The 27,122-nt window shown below is 42.1% G+C and overlaps 1 protein-coding gene across 2 annotated transcripts in view; it reads left to right on the forward strand.

Annotated features, from left to right (window-relative positions):
- Positions 1-27,122, forward strand: part of KIAA0319 (KIAA0319 ortholog) — a 76,159-nt gene that overhangs the window by 22,642 nt on the left and 26,395 nt on the right. For both annotated transcript variants that reach the window (XM_060403441.1, XM_027958422.3), the window contains exons 2-9: positions 9,197-9,354; positions 13,287-14,029; positions 16,370-16,547; positions 18,895-18,993; positions 21,079-21,176; positions 22,137-22,224; positions 23,384-23,476; positions 24,855-24,987. In XM_060403441.1, the coding sequence (XP_060259424.1) occupies positions 9,300-9,354; positions 13,287-14,029; positions 16,370-16,547; positions 18,895-18,993; positions 21,079-21,176; positions 22,137-22,224; positions 23,384-23,476; positions 24,855-24,987 (1,487 nt within the window). In that variant the 5' untranslated portion in view covers positions 9,197-9,299. The remainder of the gene's footprint in view (positions 1-9,196; positions 9,355-13,286; positions 14,030-16,369; positions 16,548-18,894; positions 18,994-21,078; positions 21,177-22,136; positions 22,225-23,383; positions 23,477-24,854; positions 24,988-27,122) is intronic.

Raw genomic sequence — 27,122 nt, forward strand, 5'->3', positions numbered from 1 at the left:
GTACTTGTCATGCATGCAAGTAATTTTTAAATCATCTGTCACTTTACCTAGTTTTCACCTAAAGAAACATTTTTATTTAAAATGCATTAAACATTAGCTCTTTTATTTTTTCTTTTAAATTCTCTTTTCTTCTAGTTTTATTGAGATATATTGACATATAACGCTATATAAGTTAAGTGTACAGCATAATGATTTGAATTTCAGATACCATGAATTGATGACCACAGTAAGTTTAGTGACCATCATCTCAGACAGACACACAAGAAAAGGAAAAAAAATGCTTTTCCCTTTGTAATGAGAACCAGTGAACCAGTGAAGTTTCTCAGCTGTGTACGACTCTTTGCGACCCCATGGACTGGAGCCTACCAGGCTCCTTCCATCCATGGAATTCTCCAGGCCAGAGTACTGGAGTGGGTTGCCATTTCCTTTTCCAGGAGATCTTCCTGACCCAGGATCAAACCCAGGTCTCCCGCAGTACAGGCAAACGCTTTACCATTTGAGCCACCAGGGCAGCTCTTGTAATAAGAAGTCTTATGATTTACTCTCTTAACAGCTTTCACATATAATATACAGCAGGGTAAATTATATTAATCATATTGTACATTACATCCCCAAAACTTACGTTTCTTATAACTAAAAGTTTATACCTTTTGATCACGTTCAAGCAGTTGCCCCTCCCCAACCCCTGCCTCTGGTAACCACAGATCTGACTTTTTTGTCTATGCCTTTGGTTTTTGAAGTATTGTTAACCTCCAGTACTATTTTAAATGTGGTGTACAACATAGTGATTGATACTTCTGTACATTACAGCCTAATTCCAAACATTAGCTTTCTTAAAACCTAAAATTGTTAATGTTGGTAGATGAGAAATTAGAAAACTTGAAGCCAAAATATAGTCAAGCTGTGTTTTAAAACTGATGATCTTTCCTCAAGAAGTTTATAGTTTATTAGAGAAAAAATATACATGAAAAATTAATTAATCCTATAAGGAAGTGTTTGCTGACTCTCATATAAATGGTTTCAGATTTCATGGGCATATCTGCCACTTTAAAAATGACTAAGTTGGAACTTCCCTGGTGGTCCTGTGGTTGAGACTTTAAGCTCCCAATGGAAGGGAGCATGGGTTCAATCCCTGGTTGGGGAACTAAGATCCCACATGCTGCATGTACAATAAATATATAAAAATATTTTTAAAAAATGATTAAGTTGGGACTTCCTGGTGGTCCTGTGGTTAAGACTCCATGCTTCCAATGCAGGGGCTGCAGGTCATAGAACTAAGATCTCATATGCCACGCATTGTGGCCAACACAAATTATTTTTTAATTGCTATTATAAAGGTTTGGCCTTTTATAGTATTTGAAATCTCCATGAAGCAACTGAGCTTACCTGAACCTAAGTATTTTACAATCCATAAGCTAAAAAAAAGAGTAATCCATAAGTAATGTCACTTATGGATTAAAATGGCACCTGGTGCCATATAATGGAAAGTAGAATATAAGCAGTGGGTTAAATGAGGTAAAAGTTTATTTCCTTCTCAGAAAAACTCACAGGTTGGCAGTTGAAGATCAATACATCAACTCCATATCATCAGGGACCTTTGATCGTTCTAGACCTGGCTCGCCTCCGCAGGGCCTGTACGTGGAAGTAGACAGCTGCTGGGGCGTTAGCCCTTGGGTCCTCTTCCAGCTCTCAGGGAAAAAGAGGAAGAGGGCAAAAGGAGCTTTTTCTGGAAGTCCTCGCCAACAATTCCTTTATATTAATATCTCACTGACCACAGCTTAATCACGTGTAACCCCACGGTGCTGCTGGGGGTGTTGGGAAATAGTCTTTTAACTGGGTTCCCTTGTGTCCCAAATAATTATCTGAAATTTTGTTACCAGGGAATAAGGGGAGGACACTTACTGAACAGACAGCAGCGATCTTTGAGCCTCACTCTTCCTCCTTCCTTGACCCTCCTCCCTTCCTTGGCAAGGACGAGATGTGTTCCATCATTACTTGATGAATACATTTCTCAGAGCTCTCTTTGATATCACTCCATTCCTACAGTTCATTCACTCTCTGACCCCATGCCCGAGCTTTATATCATCCAAAGAGAAAGGACAGTTGGTGTGAGGCTTCTGGGATGGTTATGCTTGGCAGGAAGCTCAGAGATGGGGTGACGCTTATGAACAAAATCAGGCCAGAAGCATCAAGAATCAGAAATAGCCCTTTTACATACATCTTGGTAACTTAAAAAAAAAATGCTATGTTACAACAACCAAAGCTTGCTTTATTTTTGAAATTAAAAAATATATATATTTGCTTATTTATTTGGCTGTGCTGGGTCTTATGGCGAAGGCAATGGCAACCCACTCCAGTACTCTTGCCTGGAAAATCCCATGGACGGAGGGGCCTGGTAGGCTACAGTCCATGCGGTCGCGAAGAGTTGAACACGACTGAGTGACTTCACTTTCACTTTTCACTTTCATGCATTGGAGAAGGAAATGGCAACCCACTCCAGTGTTCTTGCCTGGGGAATGCCAGGGACTGGGGAGCCTGGTGGGCTGCTGTCATGGGGTTGCACAGAGTCGGACATGACTGATGCGACTTAGCAGCAGCAGGAGCAGCAGCAGCAGCAGCTGGGTCTTAGTTACAGTATGTGAACTCTTGATTGCTGCATGTGGTATCTAGTTCCCTGACCACAGATCGAACCCAGGCCCCCTGCATTGAGAGTGTGGAGTCTTAGCCACTGGATCACAAGGGAAGTCCCCTAAGCCTTCTTTAAAAATGAAAATACAGTTGTATTTTATTAATACAAAGGGAAGATGTATTTATTGTATTTAAAAAAATAGAATTTACAGATAAGAGAGGAAGGAAGAAAGGAAGAGACAAGAAATCATCAAAAGGAAGAAATAAAAATTATTCTCACCAGTTTTCACCTTGGAGGGGCATTTCTTTCAGATCTTCATGTGTATAAAGTTGATCCATGCAGAGTTTATATAAGGATCTATGTATTTGTACTATTTATAGCCTTTTGAACTTGTTAAGCCTTATTTTAAAAGCCCTATTTTACTGCTCAGATTCCATGCTGCCTTTGATTGAAGTTTTTAGGAAGCTAGTGAGGCTTTCTCTGTGAATTCTTTAATACTTTTCTTTCATTTAATGAGAACATAAAACCACAGGAAGGTAGGCAAGGCAAGCAGCTGAGAGGGCAAGACTCTATCAAGAGAAAAGAGATCTTCTTCAGTCACCCAGAGTAGAATGTTCTTACTTTCCAAAACGATAGAGGAGGACTGGGGCAGCTACAGGGCAGGTTTGAGATCCAGAATCTCAAGACTGACCCCAAAACTCAATTTCCTTTTGTGTAAAGTGGGGATAATAAAACCTCCTATCTCAGAGAGAGTAGTTATAGGGATCAAAGGGGAAAATATATGTCAAAATATGATTTAATCAATGAGGTGCTATATATATATTTAAAGAATAAGGTCAGGCTAGAAATATCAAGAATACCTGCAAAACCTACAAATTGTTAGAGCAGAGAAGACTTGATAACATGAAGTCTGTATGCCTTTAAATGTTGAGGAAATAGAGATCCATTGTTTGCTTATATTAATGTGCTGAAGGAACCTTATAGACAGTGTTGACAGTGAGTTCAGTTCAGTTGCTTAGTTTGTGATCAACTCTTTGCAACCCCATGGATTGCAGCATGCCAGGCCTCCCTGTCCATCCCCAACTCCTGGAGTTTACTCAAACTCATGTCTGTTGAGTCAGTGATACCATCCATCCATCTCATCTTCTGTCATCCCCTTCTCCTCCTGCCTTCAATCTTTCCCAGCATCAGCGCCTTCCTCAGTGAGTCTGTTCTTAGTATGAGGTGGCCAAAGTATTGGAGTTTCAATTTCAGCATCAGTTCTTCCAGTGAATATTCAGGACTGATTTCCTTTAGGATGGACTGGTTGGATCTCCTTGCAGTCCAAAGGACTCTCAAGAGTTTTCTCCAACACCACAGTTCAAAAGCATCAATTCTTCGGTGCTCAGCTTTCTTTATAGTCCAACTCTCACATTCATACATGACTGCTGGAAAAACCATAGCTTTGACTAGATGGACCTTTGTCGGCAAAGTAATGTCTCTGCTTTTTAATGTGCTATCTAGGTTGTTCATAACTTTCCTTCCAAGGAGTAAGCATCTTTTCACTTCATGACTGTAGTGATTTTGGAGCCCCCAAAATAAAGTCTGCCCCCGTTTCCACTGTTTCCCCATCTATTTGCCAAGAAGTGATGGGACCAGATGCCATGATCTTCATTTTCTGAATGTTGAGTTTTAAGCCAACTTTTTCACTCTCCACTTTCACTTTCATCAAGAGGCTCTTTAATTCTTCTTTGCTTTCTGCCATAAGGGTGTTGTCATCTACATATTTGAGGTTATTGATATTTCTTCCAGAAATCTTGATTCCAACTTGTACTTCATCCAGCTTGGCATTTCGCATGATGTACTCTGCATAGAAGGTAAATAAGCAGGGTGACCATGTACAGCCTTGATGTGCTCCTTTCCCTATTTGGAACCAGTCTGTTGTTCCAAGTCCAGTTCTAACTGTTGCTTCCTGACCTGCATACAGATTTCTCAAGAGGCAGGTCAGGTGTTGATAATAGGAGATGCTTACTGTTGCTGAGCATTATAAATTGGCTCTAAGATAATTGCTTTCCAGAGCTTTCCAAGTAGGATATTTTTCAAGGTACATTGCACAAGGGCATCTGCCAAAGGGGTTGGAAATTTGGCCCATGGCCCGTTTGCCAGGCTGTGTGCCTTTGGAGCAATGTCTGCCCAGAGATTCACCTTTTATTAATTTGGCTGAAGTTATCCTATGGTACGGCAGGGGCCTGGTCTTGATCCATGGGGTTCTCAGCCAACTGCCCCTGGCTGATAGCAACTCTGCTCTTCTGGGCAGTGTCTTGGCAGCAGGCCGAATGCCATCGCTGGAGGACCAGTTGCTCTCCTGCCTTTTAGGGCATGGTCAATCACCGCAGACGGGATATGACCAATCTTTTCTTCTACCCACTTTCCATCCCAAACCACATTTTCATTGCTTCAGAGAAAGGAATTTATTAGTGGCAGACAGTTTGCACCAGCAGGCGGTCTTCCTCTGGGTTTTTAGGCCTGAAGCTTATGGGACTCTGAATGTTCATGTTCTCTGCTTCACCTTATGGAAGCTTGTGTTCCGATGGCCTCTATTATCCTGACACACAGAAACAACCTCCTGAATATAACCATCGCCACCTTCACTGTGGATCCTGTCCAGTCTTTTGATGTGACTCAGCTCAGTAACACGGGCCAGGGAGGCCCCCCTCTCTCCTTAGTGGGCACTGGCCAGTGATGCTTGTAGGCTGTGCAGCAACCTGTTCCAAGTGGCCAGTGACAGAGCCATCACTGCAGTTCAGTGGGTGGCCTTCTTGTGGTTTGAACTGTTTCTCGAGAAAGACTCAAAGCAAGGTCCAGTGGTTCCCCAGCCCTTCTTCCATAGGATCCCGGTTTGACTGTGTTGACCGGCTCCTTGTCCTTTCCGGTTTCCTCTCTGGCTCAGTGGTAAAGAATCTGCATGCCAGTGCTGAAGACGCGGGAGACACGGTTCACCCCCTTGGTCAGGAAGAGTTCCTGGAGAAGGAAATGACTACCCACTCCAGTATTCTTACCTGGAGAATCCCATGGACAGAGATCCTGGCAGGCTACAGTCCATGGAGTTGTAAAGAGTCAAACATGACTGAGCAACTAAGCCCAGCTCAGCTTAGTTTGCTCAAGCACCTCACCCTAGAAAACAGGACCTGCTCGCCTTGTAAGAAAGGAAATCTCTGACCTCCTAGTCCGTCGTGCCCTTTTTCAGCAATGCTGCTTCTAATGTTCAATAAAACTCATTCTTGCCCCAAATCTAAGAGTGGTCCACTGCTTAGATGCCCTCTACTCCCTCGATCCTTGGATTGTGTCCCACTCTTTGTCATCCCTGCTCCCCTTGTAAGTTTCTGAATGAGATGCTTCTGGAAAGGGGACTTGAAGAGGAAAAGTCAGGTGTCTTTTTCTCTCCCAAAAGCCTGAGTGTAAGTGTGCTTGGGGAGGGAACCAGGGATGGGTGGGAAGAGAGTGGTGTGAATTTGAACTGAACTCTAGCTGACCATAGTGTATCAATTTGCAGCTCACTGCAAGGCTACGGCACACTCATTCAGTTCAGTTCAGTTCAGTCACTCAGTTGTGTCTGTCTCTTTGCGACCCCATGAATCGCAGCCCGCCAGGCCTCCCTGTCCATCACCAACTCCCGGAGTTCACTCAGACTCATGTCCATCGAGTCAGTGATGCCATCCAGCCATCTCATCCTCTGTCGTCCCCTTCTCCTCCTGCCCCCAATCCCTCCCACCATCAGAGTCTTTTCCAATGAGTCAACTCTTCGCATGAGGTGGCCAAAGTACTGGAGTTTCAGCTTTAGCATCATTCCTTCCAAAGAAAACCCAGGGCTGATCTCCTTCAAAATGGACTGGTTGGATCTCCTTGCAGTCCAAGGGACTCTCAAGAGTCTTCTCCAACACCACAGTTCAAAAGCATCAATTCTTCAGCGCTCAGCCTTCTTCACAGTCCAACTCTCACATCTATACATGACTACTAGAAATACCATAGCCTTGACTAGACGGACCTTAGTCGACAAAGTAATGTCTCTGCTTTTGAATATGCTATCTAGGTTGGTCATAACTTTCCTTCCAAGGAGTAAGCGTCTTTTAATTTCATGGCTGCAGTCACCATCTGCACTGATTTTGGAGCCCAAAGAAATAAAGTCTGACACTGTTTCCACTGTTTCCCCATCTATTTCCCATGAAATGATGGGTCCAGATGCCATGATCTTCGTTTTCTGAATGTTGAGCCTTAAGCCAACTTTTTCACTCTCCTCTTTCACTTTCATCAAGAGGCTTTTTAGTTCCTCTTCACTTTCTGCCATAAGGGTGGTGTCATATGCATATCTGAGGTTATTGATATTTCTCCCAGCAATCTTGATTTCAGCTTGTGTTTCTTCCAGTCCAGTATTTCTCATGATGTACTCTGCATATAAGTTAAATAAGCAGGGTGACAATATGCAGCCTTGATGTACTCCTTTTCCTATTTGGAACCAGTCTGTTGTTCCATGTCCAGTTCTAACTGTTGCTTCCTGACCTGGATGCCATTATCTTCGTTTTCTGAATGTTGAGCCTTAAGCCAACTTTTTCACTCTCCTCTTTCACTTTCATCAAGAGGCTTTTAGTTCCTCTTCACTTTCTGCCATAAGGGTGGTGTCATATGCATATCTGAGGTTATTGATATTTCTCCCAGCAATCTTGATTCCAGCTTGTGTTTCTTCCAGTCCAGTATTTCTCATGATCTACTCTGCATATAAGTTAAATAAGCAGGGTGACAATATGCAGCCTTGATGTACTCGTTTTCCTATTTGGAACCAGTCTGTTGTTCCATGTCCAGTTCTAACTGTTGCTTCCTGACCTGCATACAGGTTTCTCAAGAGGCAGGTCAGGTGGTCTGGTATTCCCATCTCTTTCAGAATTTCCCACAGTTTATTGTGATTAGGAAGCCCTTATCTAGCTGTGCTCACTCCTGGGAGCCTTGTTACATTAACAAGTACTTGGAGTCCAGACCTTCCTTGTACTGGCTCTTCTTCACCCTTGAGCAGATCAGTGAACTTTTGTGAATCTCAGTTTCACCATCTTCATATTATCCTAAGCACTGATAATAATGCCACCTGGGTTACTGTGAAGATGATATTGAAGAAAGTGACAGGCAAAAACAAGATGCTCATATTGCTCTAGATCATTGAGTCTAAGATGCTCGCGATTAGAAGATGCATCATTATTTTAAATACCACAAAGGAAGAAAGAAAATCCTGTCAATTATATCATAGCACATCCCTTTCTTATCCTGTAAACTGTTTCTACACACTGAAAGAGATTTTGGGGAGGTTGCTTCAGGCAATTTTTTTCTCCTGAGTCATTCTCAGGTGAAAGGTGAAGTCGCTCAGTCGTGTCCGACTCTTTGTGATCCCATGGACTGTAGTCTAGCAGGCTTCTCTGTCCATGGGAATTTCCAGACAAGAGTACTGGAATAGGTTGCCATTCCCTTTCTCCAGGGGATCTTCCTGACCCAGGGATTGAACCCAGGTCTCCTGCATTGCAGGCAGACGCTTTACCCTCTGAGCCACCAGGAAATATATGTGAATACACATTAAAATATTTTAAAATTTCCTGACAGCCTTAGTGCATTGCTGCTGAGTCACTTGTGAAGGCATTTAGTGAGCTGTGTTTTTTCTGTACAATCTTGCCTTTGTGTCCTCGTGTGCATTGGGGGTGTAGCATTTCTGAAAGAGGGCTTTGCATTGCTTTCTTTCAAACCTCTGACGCCAGTTCTTTTATTTCCTAGGTTTGGGCTTATAAGGGGAGAGAGCATGAGAAACCCTATGCCCCTTTTTAGGAACTGTTCTTTCTGTTTAAACAAACTTCAGGTGGATGGTTTGCCTGAGAAATGGTTGTCAGGAGGGGCCCTCTTTGTGTGTTTGGTCAAATAGTTATAATGACATAAGACAGGTTGACAGGAGAAAACCAAATTTAATTGCCTATTAAATTTGCAATTTAATAAGAAATCCACATAATATGAGAGATTCCAGATAAAATGAGAGTCAGGTATAATGAGGTATATTTGTCCTCCTGGACCAAGGAGAAGCAGGTACAGATCTGGGACTTCAAAGGGAAGGAAGGCAATTCACAGGAAGATGAAAAAGAGCCAATATTTGGAAAATGGATGTTTTCTGTGTCCTAAGGAGATAGTGGGACACAGAGAGGAGTTTTAACAAGCAGACTTTGCTAGGTTCCTCCATGTCTGCCACGCCTAGCTCATATTATACTGCCTTTATTCGTGGTGATAGCTGCCTTCCTCAAACAGGTCCTGTGTCTAAATCCTTTGCGGCAGTTAGAGGGATGGACAGAGTTTCATCCCGAGTCCTTTGGAGTTTGTTGTTTTCATCTTGAAATAATCCACATGCCAGAGTGGCACACCTAGGGGTGTCCTGCCCTGAACCCCACTATGACCCTGGGGTGTTCCCACCAGAGGCTTCCCCTTGCCATGAACAAGTGATAGAACTGTGTGTGTTTCTGCATTTACCTATTCTTTTCTTCCTTCCTCTTTCCTGTTTTTCCTTTGAAGTTCTGAGGCCAAATCTGGCTCCTAAGAAGCACAAAGGAAGCCCGCAGCAAAGACCTCTCAAGCCTGTCCAGGAAGCCTGCCTGCACCCGCTGTGTGAGGCAGAATGGCGCCCCCCACAGGTGCACTCACTTCATTGCTGCTGCTGGTGACCTTTACAGGTAGGAAACCATTACCCTGGAGACACCACAGCCTCACGCTTGAGCTTTCTCTCTGACTTAAGCAACTCAGATCAACCTGAGATGGAGGTGCTGTGTGTTTGCTTTCCAACAGACTTATTTCACATATAAAAAGGAATGCCTCATGCATAAGTGGTTTCTGGAAACAGGCATTTAACTTTTTTGTCATGACTATTTTGGGGAAAAGAAAATCATATTTCGTATATACTAGGAAAACTTCATGTATTTATTTCAAAGAACCGAATAGTAGATCTTTTTAAGAAAGCAAATAACAGGCTTTTTTCTATCTTAAATCTTTATTTTCATATAGTCTGTTTACTTATTGTGGTCACACCATGGCATAAAATCCTTGATCAGCATCAGCTCTGGTGATCCATGCCCCAGCTAGGCCAGCCAGACCCCTTTAAACTTACTGAAGACTGAGGATGGAGATATGGCTAGGGAAACTGATTTAATATCCAGGGTTTGTCACAATGTAGTAAAAACACACTGAGGTTTACCTGGGAGTGACCCTTGTTAAAATGTGTCTTCTTAGGCCCCATCCAGACCTACTGAATCAGAACTCCTAGGGGGTGTGACTTAGGAGCCTGAAGCATCTAAATTTTAAGAAGCACAGTTTTAGGTCGTACAAGAGCCACTTGAGGAAATACTACAATCAGGAAAGCTTTATCATTTCCTGCATATTACTCTCCTCATGCCAAACGTCCATCTTATTCACCTCACCACTGCTTAGTATACAAGGCAAAATGACCCTTTATCCCATGCTTGATGTACTCTGGAAAGTGCTGTCATTAATGTTTGAGCTCTTTTTTTTTTTTTCTCTAAAATCCCTGCCTTTTCACTGCCTTTTGTCATTTTCCTATGGAGTGTTTTTCATTTATTCAAAATTCCTGAGTTAATTGAGCCCCAGTAATGTTATTTAGGGCTTGTCTGTCTTTTCTCTCTATCCTCTTTACCTTTGACAAGATGCTAACCATTGATTTTGTTTTGTCAACGCCCGTGGAGTGCTTACCATGTTCATGGATTGGACTGGGGCTTTGTAGAGGGAACAAACCTATGAGTGTTCTCGTTTCTTCAAGAACTTTCTTGAGTGAGTCTAATAGATGGTTTAGTTGTTGCGATACTCAACTTCTCAAACTTCTTTGTTTACTATTCAGATCCACTCTTAAAGTATATTTATCTAGATAAACAGCCCATTCAGGTGATTTTTTGCAGAACAAAATGATGATCTGCCCTAGAGGCTTATGGAGACCACCACCAGCAACCTGCGGGAAAACTGCTTGTAAGTTTTGTGTTGAAGACTTCTGCCAAGCTTCTCAACCACATGGAACAATTTGCTTGTTCCAGGGTCACAGCCTTTTTCCTGTTTAATGATTTCTTTGACACAATTTTACACGTTGACTTTTAAGCTTCTGGTGTCCAAAGCCAGAAGTGAAACATGATAGTTCTTATGAATCGTATTTTTCAAAAGGAGGTGACCCAACAGTTGTTCAAGGGAAATAAAATGTATCCTGCCATTTGTGTTTGAAAGAAATTTCTAGCTTGGGTCTTCATTTAAAGGCTGCTTCATTTAAAGGGATGTAGTGATATCTTTATAAGCAAAGACAGTATTTTTGAGAGTAGGGCTGGGAGTTGTAGATTTATCTACCTATTTTATCCCCTTTATCATCTCTTGACCTTGATTATAAAGGTTATATACTGTTTTGTCATGTTCAGCACAGAGTATTTTCCCCCTCTCCACATCTGATAAAAGATTAAGCTTTTCTTTAGAAAACAAAAGGCTAAAACTATTAAAGTGATTAAAAAAAAATAGATTTGGTTTGAGAAAATATCATTTCAGTTGAAGTAAAGCAATTTGCCTGCTTATTTACTGGGAAAGATACATATTTATGTCTAATTCTTATTGGATAAGACCAGTTAGACTTTCCTATTGAGTCAATATTTGGTACTGAATGATTCTTAAAAATTTATAATGGTGATGATGTGTATACAGGTGAAAAAAAGAAATGATTCTTATGTTGATGTGGACCATTTTTTAAAGTCTGTGTTGGATTTATTAGAATGTTGCTTCTCATTCATGTTTTGGTTTTTTGGCTGGGAGACATGTTGGGTTTTAGCTCCGTGACCAGGGATCGAACTTGCATCCCTGCCAATGGACTGCCAGGGAAGTCCCAAACGACATGAATTCTTGTACTGTGTTTAACCATTTATCTTACCTCCAGTTAGAAGTCATCTCTAATTGTCATTATGAAAAATGTAACAGGTATTAAGAGAATGATCAATGATGAGCACTCACTAGAAAGATCTTTTTGCTCTTCAGAGTTCAGCAGAACTACATTCCTGGAACTATATGTGATAAGGGACCAATTTGTTTTTATTTCCAATCTACCACAGACAGACTCTTTGGTAAAACATCAACAAGTTGTCTACTGAAAGAAAAACACTCAATGCAAGAGCTGTAGGTTTCAATTTTATTCAGGGACCTTCCTGAGGACTATAGCCCAGGCAACAACATCTCAGTAGCTCTGAGGGAACTGCTCTGAAAAACTGGGGAGAAGAAGCCCGTGTGTATATTATTTGGGGCAAGAGAATGCATGCCGCCAGTCACACCTCTTGGTACACCACTGCTGCTAGTCACAAGGAGCAGGTATCTCTGCTGACGATTTTAGTGCTTTTCTATGTACGGAAAGATGTAAGAATCTGGGCTCATTAAAATTCTTCCTGAGACATGTGTCCAACTATCTAAGGGCCTGTTTTTCCAAAGCACAGAGTGCCTCATCCTGCTTTTCATCCTGAATTCCTTTCTGGGTACACTGTCTGTCAGTGACTGCAGTGGGCAATGACTTCATCCTTGTGGGACTGAATGGTGGGCAACATTCTTTATTTTTTCTAATTAATTGATTTTTATTGGAGTGTAGTTGATTTACAATGTTGTGTTACTGTCTGCTGTTCAGCAGAATGAACCAGTTATACATATATACCCTCTTTCTTTAGATTTTATTGCCACATAGGTCATTACAGAGTGTTGAGTAGAGTTCCCTGTGCCATACAGTAGATTCTTAATAGTTATCTATTTTATACATGTTAATTCTGTATATGTCAACACCAGCCTCTCAGTGTATCCCTCCCTCCCTTCCCCTGCTTGGTAACTGTGTTTGTTTTCTACCTCTCTGATTCTGTTTTGTAGATAGGTTCATTTGTACCATTTTTTAGATTCCAATGTCTCCTTTGTTTTACAACATAAAAAAGGAGAAAAGTGATTTTGTCCATGGGTGCCAGGGAATGACAAATTGCTACCAAGTTTTCTAAAAGCCCCAGATTCTCTTACCATGCCGTGGGCTGGTCCCAGAGTTTGCGGCCTGCCCCACTGTGTCTGCAGATCACACTTAGGTAGTACCACTCTCCTATCTACTGATTTGCCAGTTGGCAACGTTTGCGGTTCATTATTTAGAATCGGCTTAAAGCTAGTTGTTCTAGACCTATATTTAGGATGAGTGTTTCTTTCTTTTGATAATTCCCTGTCATCAGAATAAGCTGAGATGTTTAAAAGTTCAGTTAACAGCAACAACAATATGACACTGTTCCTAAAGTAAACCTTTATAACTGGATTTGGGGCGAGGAACAAAATGTTACAAACAGCGTAAAAGCAATACACGCGTAGAAAAGAACGCTTCTCTTCACTAAGTGAGAAGCACCGTATAAAGAGAGAAGATGGGAGGTTAGATGGACACATGGAAGACTCCATGGATGGATGGGTTGGGGTAGAAGGGTGCGAGGACAGGTATACAGATGGGGGTGTTGATGGGTGGGCAGTACGATAAGGCAGGGGACTTCCTGTAGGAGATGCTGGTGGCTTATTTGCTTGCCAGAAGTGACCTGCCATGTTTCCTTATTGGTGGCTGGCGTGTTTGCAGGTTGTGCCTGGACGCAGTGCAGTGAGGGGAGGACATATTCCAATGCCATCATCTCTCCTAACTTGGAAACTAGCAAAATCATGCCGGTGCCTCAGACCACCCCCTTGGGGGACTGCACATCCGCCTGCTGTGACCTACCCAGCTGCGACCTGGCTTGGTGGTTTGAGGGCCGCTGCTACCTGGTGAGCTGCCCGCACAAAGAGAGCTGTGAGCCCAAGAAGATGGGTTCCATCAGGTCTTACCTGACCTTTGTGCTCAGGCCCGCCCAGAGGCCCGCACCGCTGCTAGACTACGGGGAGGTGATGCTGAACAGGGGCGCCCCGTCGGGAATCTGGGGGGACTTACCTGAGGATATCAGAAAGGACCTGCCCTTCGTGGGCAAAGATCGGGGCCTGGACATGTCTGAGTACTCAGATGACTACAGGGAGCTGGAGCAGAACCTCTTCCAGCCTGTCAGCAAGCAGGAGCCCCGGGGCAGCGCAGAGTACAGGGACTGGGGCTTGCTGCCCGGAGGTGACGGAGGTTTCAACTCCTCTGCTGGAGACAGCCTCGCAGCACCAGCGGAGAAGCAGCTGGAGGACCCAGAGCTCCATAAGCCAAATGAGTCAGCATGGACCGCGGCCCCGAAACCCTCTCCAGAGAGGTTGTTGCTTCCTTTGGTCACTGCCCCACCTCCAGGAGAAGAACTGGAGAGAGAGACTTCTCAGCTCCACAGGCAAGCTGGCAACAGCTCTGGGAAAGAGGTGGGTGTGGCTGGTGTGTGTGTGATGGGGGGCGGCTGAGTTCACTTTGGAGGCAGGCTCAGTGGTGCAGGAGGTGCCTCCCTGGATCAGGGAAGATCCCCTGGAGAAGGAAATGGCCACCCACTCCAGTACTCTTGCCCGGAAAATGCCCTGGACAGAGGAGCCTGACAGGCTACAGTCCATGGCGTCACCAAGAGTTGGGCACGACTTAGCAACTAAACAACACAGCCTCATTAGGTGGAGGACACAAGAAGTTTCCTCTTAAGGGCACCTATTAAGGTATTGGCAAGAAAGATGGCTCTCAGAACCTTCCAGACCTAACATCTTATTCCTCTGTTAGGCTCTTGTGACCAGACTGTTTAAAAGAGCAAATAGTTCTCTTGTCTTCACATGTCAGCCACATAGTGATGATTTAGATGCCTCTGCTGGTATCTAAGATGAATGAGGGTTTTTTACAAGTTTTGAAGCCAGCCCATATAATGCAGCATGTATAGACAGAGGCTTTGCAGATCTCTTGTAGTAGGTTTTGTAGGAGCAGAAAAAATTTTTTCTTCTAAGTTTTTTTTTTTTTCTTCTCCTGATTAACAGGAGAAACAATAAATCTATGAAGAATTGACAAGCCAAAGAGGTTTAGGCTTGGGGTAGTAAATTGGTGACAAAATATGTTAAAGATAAGTATCTGTTAAAAAATTAAGCCGAAGCATAGTAACATTATTAAGAGTTTGAACAAATATATATGCATTCAAATCAGGCAGTATCCAGGATAACAGATAGAAAGGAGTTCCGAGGAGCTGTACAAAATGAAGGACATTTTTAGGCAGAAGGGAGTTGGAAACGAGGAAATTATACAAGGCAGGCAAGTGGGTTGACTATTGCAAGGTTACTTTCCTTTAAGGGACAGTGGGAGTTTATCAAGCAGATTACCTTAAGATTATTCCTGATTGCCTGGTTTGAGCTTCATTCTCCGGGAGAGCTGAAACTGTAAGTCTTGCTTTAGGGACTTGGCATAAGTGACTCTATTTTGGGCCTGTTGTTTTAACACACGGTTTGTTTATTCAGCCTTCTCAGCCCTAGATTTCTTCTCTCTGGTGGAAAGGTTACCTTCTATCCTCCTGGTACAATGCTTTATTTTCCACTAAAATACAAATTTCCCCCTACAGTCACAGTTAAATTATTTTGAGCTGCTTTAAGTTGTAGATAATCCTTGAAAGGAAAGGTCCCTTTCCCATGGAGATTTGCCTCTTGCTTTCACGGGGACAGAGGAGGGTCAGAGTGTTCTTTTTATACCGACAGTTTTCCAAGTACCTTTAATTCAAAATAATCAGTTTGCCAGAGTGTCTTATTTGGGGATGATGTATTCTCAACCCCCTGCAGTTTCTTCAAGACCCAACAGGTTCTGAGGTTGCTAGAAACTCACTAGTGACATGAATCAGTTGGATCGGGGGAGCGAGGTACCAAGGAGAGGACATAAACTGTATGGAACTTTCCATGAACAACACAGGTGAAAAGAGTGGGAACCTTTGGGAGAGAAGACATACCGAGGCAGAGGGAAGGTTCAAGGGCTAAGAGCAGAAGCTCAGGGAGGTACACATGGAGGCTGCCCTGTGGGGAGAACAGTTGAGAGTCCAGAGGGTGCTCGCTTGGGAAAGACCAGGACTTGGTGAGATGCAGTGAGCGAGTTGATCAGGGGAAGCCAAAGGCAGCTGGCAATACAGTGACTGGAGGACAGGTCATGGGAGAATTTAGTGTATTTCAAGGTGCAAGAGGGCACATCAGAAGATAAAGGAACATAAACCAATTAAGACTTCTTTTTTTAAAAAAAGAAGAATGTTATTTAAGATATCAGTGCTTAGGTTAGAATAAGTAAGGAAAGCTGGATTGAACTGACTGTGTATTATAATCTCAACCATTAAAAATTGCTAAACAGCCTTTTAAGTAGTGATATTATCAGAAGTGGGTTTTTTTTTCCCCCCACTTTGGTATATGTTTCTTTTCAAAGTTTCCGTATTTTTCTGTCCTTATAATTGTCTTAAACACTTTAAGACTTTCCATTAAAATATTAAGTATCACAGGTTAACCGTGTTCTTTTCTCCCACCACTAAGTATTAACACATTTCACCTTTTATGTGGCTAAGTAAACTGCAAAAGTGAGTCCCTTTTCAGTAAATACCAGTGCCCCCTTCTCCAGTTAATGTTTGAGTTACAGCTTTTCTTTTTGTGGGTTTTGCACTTCAACTTCCCCCTTTGGGTCCCCTGTCTTATTAGCCTGAGTTTTACTGACCTGGCTGTATTTAACCTTGTTTCCCCTCTGTCAACTTATCCTTGTAATTGATCGCCTAGGTCCTAATGCCATCCCATGATCCTCCTCCAGCCAGCCTGGAGGTCAGCCCCGCCACTGTGGAGAAGAGCCTGGTTCTCACAGTCACCCCGTGGAGCACAGAGCATAGCATTCCAACCCTTCCCACCAGCACCATCCCATCTGAGCAGCTCAGATCTGCTCCCACTGCTCCCAGGACAGGTAAGTTAAAAAATACACCTGGAAGAAATGTGCTGAACACATGCTGTGTTCACACTATATTTTATATTTGTATGCTATGAATAGTATATTCATAGTAGCGACAACTTTTAAAGTTTGCTCATTCCCTCTGCGCACATTGTTGAGCATTTGTTGTTTGCCAGAAATAGTGCTAGGCGCTGGGAATTTTAAAAAATGAATATATATTGTCTTTTCCCTCCATGAGTCTGTGATCTAGAGGACCAGTCTAACAGATAAATGGATGGTTTGATACATATGGCAAACAGTATGGCAATACAGGATCTCATACAATATGCTGTGAGAGGCTGCTATGGGAGCAGAGAGGACGCTGAGGTATATAAATACCTGGAACTGAAAATTAGCTGAGTAGTTGGGCTGAAGATAAAGGGCTAGATGTCACTGGTGGAGAGGTGATCGATGAAGGCTGTCCCGGGAGAGTGGGGAGGTGAGCTGGGGAGAGGCCTGAGGGGTGGAACACTGGGCTTGTCGTTGAATTAGGAGCTGGGAGAGCAGAAGGAGCCTCCGGAGCTGACCAGGTGGTCATGGTTGACAGGTAGGAGCGAGCAAGCAGATGTGGACTGACGGAAGGAGAGAGGAGCGGGCTCCACGTTGGAAGCCTAGTGATGAGGGGGCTGTGTGTTATAGGGCGACTGAAAAGCTCCCATTAGATTTAATACTCAAGAAGTTACTAGAGACTTTTGTCATGTTTCCTGAGCCTTTCTGTGGGTGAGATCCTTTCAGGATTACCCTCTCTTCTTTTGGGCTTCCCTAGTAGCCCAGTTGAACCTGCCTGTAATGCAGGAAACCCTGGTTCAATTCCTGGGTCAGGAAGATCCGCTGGAAAAGGGATAGGCTACCCACTCCAGTATTCTTGGGCTTCCCTGGTGGCTCAGCTGGTACAGAATCTGCCTGCAGTGTGGGAGACCTGGGTTCGATCCTTGGGTTGGGAAGATCCCCTGGAGAAGGGAACAGCTACCCACTCTGTGTTCTGGCCTGGAGAATTCCATGGACTGTATAGGGGATGCAAAGAGTCAGACATGACTCAGCTATTTTCACTTTCAGTCTCTTCTTTGGTTATTTACTTTGATCCTGAGCTTCAGTAGAGAGAAGGACAATGCTGGAGGAAATGCTGGATAGTACTATAATGAAAAGGAAACTGGCCTGGGAATTAGCATCCTTGGGTTCTAATAGCATCTATTGCCTAGCGAGCTTAGAGAATGAAATGAATTGATCATTTTAAAGCCCTTGGCAGTGTTCAGTCTGGTAAATAAGCAACTGTTGAAATGAATACATTTAAATTAGTTAAATATCTGTTGCTGGTGATCCACATAACCTTGGGCAACTCATATTGCCTTTCTAGGGCTCAATTTTTAAAGTGAGGGGTTGGAACCAGTGTCCTTTCTTAGTTCACAATTGCTGATCTTTCTTACAAAGAGGCAGTGACAGGGAAGAGGCGCCAGAGAGGGCAGCAAACCCTCTATAGCTGGTCTAGGAAGGCACTCAAGGGATTGGATACAGACCAGGAGGAGAAACGTGGATTTAAATGAGCCACATGTCCCTCTAACATCTCCAAGTAGCTGGGACCTCTAGAGAGCACTCAGCCTTTTTTTTTCAGTCTTTGCTTTTCTCTGTGTGATATCTTGACCTATCTCAATTGTGTTTTACAAGTGAGGCTGATGTCCTGTTGAGTCTAGTCAATTGAATGTATCAGTGTTATCTTGGCTATAGAGCAAGGAACCATTGTTCTGAATGCTGATTTAGTGAGAGTGGATGTGCCTACTGCTTGAGTTAAAATAGCCTTTGTAACATTGAGGTTGCCTGGATTTATTTTCTCTTGGAAATGTTCCAAGAGCAAGGCCATTGCAGCAGTGCATGAGGTTACTATCAGAAGAATTGAGTGGTGTATGAATAATGATTCAGAAACACTTATGATTATACTCCATCTTTTTATGGCTAAAAATAGCACCTACTAGAGAGTCAAGCAAAGCTGGTGGCAAGAGGGAAAAATAGCCCTGATCGGCAGTATCCCACCTGTTTCTCACAACTCTTGTCCCTGACACCTTGCTCAGTCAACCTGAAGCATTATTTTCCCCACAGTGCCTACTCACATAGACAGTTTTAAATTGATGAAATCTACCCTGCAGCCTAATATGGGGTACAGTTCAGTTACTAGTCAGAGGGGAAAAAGTATCTTTGATAAAGTCAGATGAAGAACTATTACATAAGTGTGTTATTTTATTTCATGGATACTTAAAAAATCTATTATAGGACAGTAATGTAGCATCATTAAAGTATATGATGAAATGGACAATTTCTAATTAACTTTCAGTGAAACAGCTCATGGTGTCTGCTGGCGAGAACCTAGTCATAACTTCACCAGCAGATGAAGTTGAACTGAAGGCTTCTGTTGTGCCAGCGCCACCTGCAGGTGAGAGTTTGACTTTCCTCTGGGACCAGTGGGTTTCCCTGGTGGCTCAGACTGTAGTGTGGAGAGAGCCGGGTTCGATGCCTGGGTAGGGAAGATCCCCTGGGGAAGGAAACGGCAACCCACTCCAGTATTCTTGCCTGGAAAATCCCACTGATGGAGGAGCCTGGCAGGCTACAGTCCATAGGTTCGCAAAGAGTCAGACACGACTGAGAGACTTCACTTTTCTTTCTTTCTGAGACACTGGGCTTCCCTGGTAGCTCATGAGATTAAAAAATCTGCCTACTATGCAGGAGACACAGGTTCCATCCCTGGATCTGGAAGATCCCCTGGAGAAGGGAATGGCTACCTACTCCAGTATTCTTGTCTGGAGAATTCCATGGACAGAGAAGTCTGACAGGCTACAGTCCACGGGGTCGCAAAGAGTCGGGCGACTAAGCGACTAACACACTGGGATCCGTAGGGGGCCCATTAGCTGGTGTGTCCTTAAGGAGTCTTTACTGGGTTTTTACAACTTGGATTCCTTTTCACAACCTGGAAATGTCACTCTTGAGGCTTTGATAATCATAAGCTTAAAAGTTTGTTGAAATAGTTTAAAACGGAGTAAGAGGATAGGAATTAAATCCAGTACATTTCCTTTAATTGGTCAGAATAAAAAGTCATGCATTTTCTTTTTTTTTTAAGTCGAGAATTATGCCTTTTAAAAAATACTTATCTATTTATTTGGCTGCATTGGTTCTTAGTTTCAGTACGCAGGATCTTTGTTGGGGTGCATGAGCTTTTCATCTATTGCTCATGGACTCCAGAATGCGCAGGCTCAGTTGTTGCTTTGCTTGGGCTTGGTTTCTCTGCAGCATGTGGGACCTTAGTTCACTGACCAGGGATCGAACCCACGTCCCCTGCATTGCAAGGCAGATTCTTAATTACTGGATCACCAGTGAAGTCCCAAGTCCTACATTTCCAATGATGCAAAACAGAGTGATAATCTCAGAACAGGAGAGGTTTCCATATGCTTGCTTTTTACTTGTAATAAGAGGGCTTCCCAGGTGGCGCTAATGGTTAAGAACCCACCTCCCAGTTCAAGAGACATGAGAGACACAGGTTTGATCCCTGAGTTAGGAAGATCTCCTGGAGAAGGGAATGGCACCCCATTCCAGTGTTCTTGCCTGAAGAATCCCATGGACAGAGGAGCCTGGCAGGCTACAGTCCATAGAGTCGGACACGACTGACGCGACTTAGCACCTACAGCCCACAGAACCTGGAGCGATTCTCCTGTCGGCTGAGGGAGGTCGCACGTGCACATAGGTTAGTTTGCAGACACTGTAGTGATGACAGCTGTTCAAAAACGTGTTGTTTAAAATGCTCTTTCTCCTACTGGTCCAGCACTCTGCTGTTCAGCAAACATTTGACCTTGTGACCTGTCAAATACATTCTTTCTCAAAATATATTCATTCCTCTGGCGTTTGAATATTTCTCATTCAGGTTAGCTCCTTTATTCGTTTCTCCCTGTCACACGTGGATCAAAATTTAGGCAAAAATGATAATACTTGGTGTTTTTAATTTATTCCTTTCAGCTGAAGTACATCATGCCTTAATGACTAGTATCACAAAGTAGAAGATAGGTTTGTCTTAACATATAGAGGTTTAATCTGTTCTTAAGTCCTTATATAAACCCCTACAACAGATGAATTAAAATCTTCTTGCTTTTTATTAAAAGGAGAAAAAAATCCATAGCACAGTGGATTATATTATGTTAAAATTTATATTGTATAGGCAGGTGTAGCAGTCCAGAAGGAAAGTCATCAAGTGCAAACAAAGAAATTGGGGCCCCTTTTTTTAAAAAAAAAAAAAACAACTTCCTATATTTTCTCAATTTTTATAATTTATGTGTTTTTTAATAAAGAAATTTTACATTCAAAAGATATATAAACCTTATTATTCCTTACTTGGATGATATTTGAAAGTTGGGTTCAACATGCCTAAATTAATTTCTGCCAAGAGATTGAAGACTCTCACTTTCTTTCCTCTGCCCAGATTATAGTGACTTCTAAGAATTTATAACTACCCATACTTCTCTTTGGCTCTCAGAAACAACTTACAGCTATGAATGGAGTTTAATAAGCCACCCTGAAGACTACCAAGGAGAAATAAAACAGAGACACACGCAGGCTCTTAATGTCTCTCAAGTAAGTAACTGGTGACTGGTTATAATTGACAGCGTACCTAAAAATTCAGGTGATATCTTCTTAGCTGTTGAACCCAGAAGTATCTGTTATGGTTAAGATTAAAAGAAGAGCTATGGACAGAGGAGCCTGGTGGGCTACAGTCCTGGGGCCACAGAGAGTTGGACGTGACTGGGCAACTGAGCACACACATTAATGAATTATATTTCAAGCATGTAGGTAGACAGGCAGATATGAATAAAGGGGCTTTCAGGAACTTTTTATTTGTTTGACTTACTTGGCATATCAGTCTGGGGAAGAAGGCTGCTTGCCCAGGCTGATGTGGGTCTCTGTAGTGAGGTTAAAGCCTGTGTTCCAACCCTTGCCCCTTTTGCAGTGTCAGAGACGCTCTGGTCATCTCTGATTCTTAGGCACAATTCTAGGATTGCCAAAAATTCATTCCAGTTCTCAAATGGTTTGACTACCAAATATTGCTCCAAGATGTAAGCCATCACAGGAGGAAACATGTCCTCGTTTTAGAGGGCCACAGACGATTATGTTGTCTTCATTTCTGAGACCGCACAGCTACGGGTACAACACAAGTTAGCATCACCATCCCCTTGTCACTGAGCGCTGTTTCTCAAAGATTGCCACCTGGACCACAGACAGCGGACCCACCAGCTTAGTAAAAATGCAGGATTCCCATACGTACAACTTTGCGAATGGCCGCCCTTGGCTGGTCCATCTCACGAATGCCTCTGTAAGGCCTGTGAACGTCTGAAGTGAAGCTGAAGTCCTTCCCAGGTGATTGTCAGTGTTCTAGAGTACAGGCTTCAGACGTGGCAGTGTGTCCCTAGGTCCCAAGCCTCCGCTCTGTGCTGACCAGGAGAACAGCTTCTGGAATATTTAAGGATCTTCCAGGCAGTGGACCCATCCTGTTGTTTGCATGTTTGCTGGTGTAAGTAACTTTTCTTTATCTTGCAGTTGTCAGTAGGACGTTATGCCTTCAAAGTAGCGGTTTCTGGTGAAAATGCCTTTGGAGAGGGATTTGTAAATGTCACCGTGAAGCCAGGTAAGCTTGTGGAAGAGAATATCCTCCTGTGGTACAGGTCTCCCTCACCTTTTGGTGCCTGAACTACACGGTAATATATTATTTACTTTTACATTGGACACCATTGTAGAGACCATGCAAAGATGACATTGGTTTTTTTTTCCTTTCTGCTTTCTTAGTATAGTTCTTAGTACTCAATTGACACTGCTGTGCAGGGTTGCAAGCTTGTTGCTTTCTCTTCTTAAGTGTTAGTCGCTAAGTCTTGTCCGACTCTTTGTGACCCCATGGACTGTAGCCTGCCAGGCTCCTCTGTCCATGGGATTCTCCAGGCAAGAATACTGGAGTGGGTTGCCATTCCCATCTCCAGGGGATCTTCCCCACCCAGGGATCGAATCTGGGTCTCCTGCATTGCAGGCAGATTCTTTACCATCTGAGCCACCAGGGAAGCCTCAAGTCAGTGGCAAATTGTCTGTGCCTTAGCCTCCTCCATCTGACACTCTTCTGCCTTGGTTCCCTGTGACTCAGCTTGACCTTAGGTGAAAGAGCTTTTCAAATACATTTAACTGAGCGCCTCACAGGTCGAGGAAAATGCATGCCATGGGCTTTCAAGCCCCCTGGTCCTTTCAGGCCACCACAAGCCCATAGGTCAGTGCGGTTGTGTGAGTTAGAAAAAGTGGCCCTTTGTCAGGGTGGGCACAGCTCTGTCTGTGCATGGAGCGTGGTGTGGTCTTGAACCTCCTCCATCCCCTCCACTGGACAGAAGGGCAGTGGACCAACTGGGTGCCAACCCCCGCTCTAGCCTCTACCTCAGGGGTGATGAGGGAGCCTTCAGTCAAAGATTGAAGATCCAGTTAATCATAGGAACTGGAACCATACTCCAGGGCTCCTCTTCTGCAGCTGCTGCTCAAACTCTGTCACCACTGCCTTGGTTGTTATGACACGTGTTCATTGAGCCTGGGGATTTTGTACAAAAATCTAAACCCGCAGACATGCTCCTAAAATGTATGGAAACATCCCAAAACATTAACAAGCCCTCTGCACACTCAAGGCCTGTAGGGTAAACACCGTCTGGACAGGATATTGATGACCAGTGTGTTTGAAAGTCAGATGGTTTATTTCGGGGATGGTGTGTACAGAACACAACATGACTCAGCCCTTGTCATTTTTTTCTGTCTCGCAGCCAGAAGAGTCAACCTGCCTCCCACGGCAATCGCTTCTCCCGAGAGACAGGAGCTCTCCCTGCCGTTGACAGCGGCTCTCATCGACGGCAGCCGTGGGTACCCTGCCCCATGTCGGGGGTCTGGCCCCATGAACCATGAAATGTAATGGGAACTCTCTGCTGAAGCTGAGAGGGCTTAATAGATGGGCATCTGTCTGTATATTCAAGTCCTTCAGCTGCTTTAGCACAACTTCTCTGCCTTGGGCTGAGTTTCCCTTCAGTTATGTCTCATTTGTCTATGAGAAAAGTCTTTTAGGGCCTAGCTATTGCATGGGAATAAAAGCAATTAGGAAAGACTCTCCTTTCGATGCAGTCTATGTGATGAGCCTTTGGAAAGTCACTTTTAACAAATGGTAGAAGGGGTGTCTTTAGTGCAGGCAGGTAGAGTTTTGTTCATTTAATTCAGAATTCATCCCTTCAATTAGTCTATGTGGAAGGGGCCCCAGTGTAACTTTGTGGGTCCAGGCAAATGAGAATAGATGAAAACATATCCTGTGTTTGACACTATATTCAAAATATGTTCAGCAGTTATCAGTGTTACTGGCATTTGCATTTATGTCTGTCAAATCACAAAGCTAATAGCAAATCCGGAGAGTGACGAATACTTGCCTTGGTTCCTAGGAGAAGAGTACCTGTCAGTCACTAGTGTTGCTCCAAGTCTGCACAGATACGGAAATATCTACAAATCACATTGACACAGTCTTTTGCATCTATTCCAATATAAATGTCTATATTGCCCCCTTAGCAACATGAAAATAAAGCACATTTTAAATGAAAATATTTATGAGAGAATGCATTATGTCTTGATTCCTCTAATTCAGTGTAGCTTGGTTATAGGAAACTGTTCAGGATTAATCTGTCACATGGAAGTTTGTTTTTATAAATGAGTGAGATGAAACTGGCTCCCTTCTAGGTCTAAATTACTGTTATTCTGCATAGTACATTTTGTTTATTCTCTTTTGAAGTAGAGGTGGGAGGTTTTCATGTAGGGTACAGTCTTTCTCTGGATTTACACTTAATGATTAGGGTGGTAAAAGGTGTTTTGTAATTATATAGAAGCACCTCTCAATTCTTTATGAATCTGTCAGTCATATACTTACTTAAATTATCAGGAAGATATCATGTACTGTAGTTAAAGTGAGTTAAAAAAAAAAAAAAGCAATAGTGCCTGTCACTGTGCCATTTAAATTCAAACTGAGTGGAGACACCCTGACTCAAATCTGGTGGAAATCCAGGAGAAAAATCATGATGATAATTTAGAGAGAAGAAGAAATCTTCCTTTTAACACATATTATATGGCCATTGAAATCTTTGCAATTAAATAATTTCAAATAAATACAAATTTAAACACCCAATGATATTAATCATGAAATTGATGTTTTAATATCCTTGTATTTAATTCTAGTTTTCATGTATTTTTCAATCTTTCTAGAAAGTACAGATGATACTAAAATCGTGAGTTATCACTGGGAAGAAGTTAATGGGCCCTCCCGAGAAGAGAAGACCTCAGCTGATTCCGCGGTCTTACATCTGTCTAACCTTGTTCCTGGGAACTATACTTTCAGGCAAGTGGGCTCAGTTTCCAGCACTGATCATTTGACTCTTTCCTTAAATTGATGCATCTTTTCATTTTCATCAAGAGACAGGGCAGATTTGGTTTTGTTGGGGGTTTTGGTTGGCAACCACTTTGTACTCTGATCAGTAACGTAAACTACAAGTGTCTGTGTATGGGAAAGCTCTGGATTTGGTTGTCAGTAACAGTATGGGATGGCACCTATTTTGCTGTGTTGAGAAACATGAAAGAAAGTTTCTATCTTCTGAGTCAGTGTGAGGCAGAGTTATGTGATTTATCTATTTATCTTTTTATAACTTTTAAGGTATAGCTAAAGTATAATAAACTGCACATATTTAAGATATAAAATTTGATGAGTTTTGACATATGTATATACCTGTTGCATCATTGTCAGAATCAAGATAATAAACATTTCCATCATCCCCAGAGTTTTCTCATGCCCCTTGGTGATCCCTTCCTCCCTCCATCCCTGTTTCTGGGCAACCACTGGCTTGCTCTCTGCCACTTTAAATTATCCCAAACTTTCTAGAATTTCATATAAGTGGAATTGTACAATATGTGCTCCTTTTTGTTTGGTTTCTTTCACTCAGCGAATGATTTTGATATTCATCCATGCTGTTGTCTCTATTGATAGCATGTTCTATTTAATTGCTGAGTGCTATTCCAATGTATGGATATACCACAGTTTGCTTATCCTTTCATCTAGTATGGACTCTGGGATTTTTTAGCTTTGAACTATTATAAATAAAGCTGCCATGAACATTTGCATACAAGTCTTTTGTGGACATATATTTTCATTTTTCTGGGGTAAATACCCACCAATGGAAGAATTAGGTCCTGTGTTGAGTTTGTTCAACATTTTAAGAAATTTCCAAGCTCTTTCCCAAAGTGAGTATATTATTTTACATTCCCACTCATAGTATATGAAGTTTTCAACCTCCACATCCTTACCAACACTTGATGTAATCATTCTTTTAAATTTTATCTACTTTGATGGATGGTGATATCTCATTATGGTTTTAATTTGCGTTTTCCTAATAACTAATGATATTAAGCATATTGTAGGTATTTCTTGGCCATTTGTGTAACTTCATTTGTGAAGCTCCATTCAGATCTTTTTCCTATTTTAAAAATTACTTTGTTTGTCTTATTTAGTTGTAAAATTTTTATACATTCTGAAACAAGTTCTTTATGTTATATATGTGTTATTGATATTTCCTCCCAGTATATGAAATTTTGTTCTCTTAATGGTAGCTTTTAAAGGGCAAAAGTTTTAAATTTTGATTGTCTAATCTATCAATTTTTTTCTGTTTCATGCTTTTTGGGTTTTATCTAGGCAGCTGTTGTTTATTCCCCAAATTGCAAAGATCCTGGTTTCTTTCTTTAAGTTTTTGTATTTCTGGGTTTTATATTAAATCTGTGATCTATTTTGAGTTAGTTTTATGTACTGTGTGAGATTTTTGAATGTTAAGTCAACCTTACATTCATGGAGTAAGCCCTATTTTATCATGATATTCTTTTTATATAGCATGGGCTTAGGTTGATAATATTTTTATAAATATTTATAAAGTATAAAAATAAATATAAATGTCCTCATGAAAGATTTGGTTTATGCTTTATTCTGTCTTTCTCTCCCTCTGCCTTTGTCTTTGTTAAGGTTTGGTGTGAGGATTATACTGGCCAAATAAAACAAGGTCATCTCCTTTATTTTCTGAATTATTTATGAATAACTGGTGGCATTTTTTTTTTTCTTGAATGTTTGATGGAATTAACCAGTAAGATCATCTGGGCCTGGAATTTTCTTCTTGGGAAAGTTTCGATAATAAATTTGATTTCTTTAATAGATGTAAGGCTATTAAGATTTTCTGTTTTTTAGTTTTTCTTTTTTTTAAGTTTTATATTGGAATATAGTTGATTAATAATGATGTTTATCTGTTTTTTGCCTGTGTCAGTTTTTAGTAAATTGTATTTTTCAACAACTTTGTGGATTCCTACTAAATCATCATGTTTTTTGGAATCAGGTTGCTCGTAATATCTTCATATTATCCTCTCAAGTCTGTAGGATCTGTGATAATGACCCCTTTTTCATTTCCAGTATTGGTGATTTGTGTTCTCTTTTTCTCTCGA

The sequence above is a fragment of the Ovis aries genome, chromosome 20 (genome assembly GCF_016772045.2).
Source record: "Ovis aries strain OAR_USU_Benz2616 breed Rambouillet chromosome 20, ARS-UI_Ramb_v3.0, whole genome shotgun sequence".
NCBI lineage: Eukaryota > Metazoa > Chordata > Mammalia > Artiodactyla > Bovidae > Ovis > Ovis aries.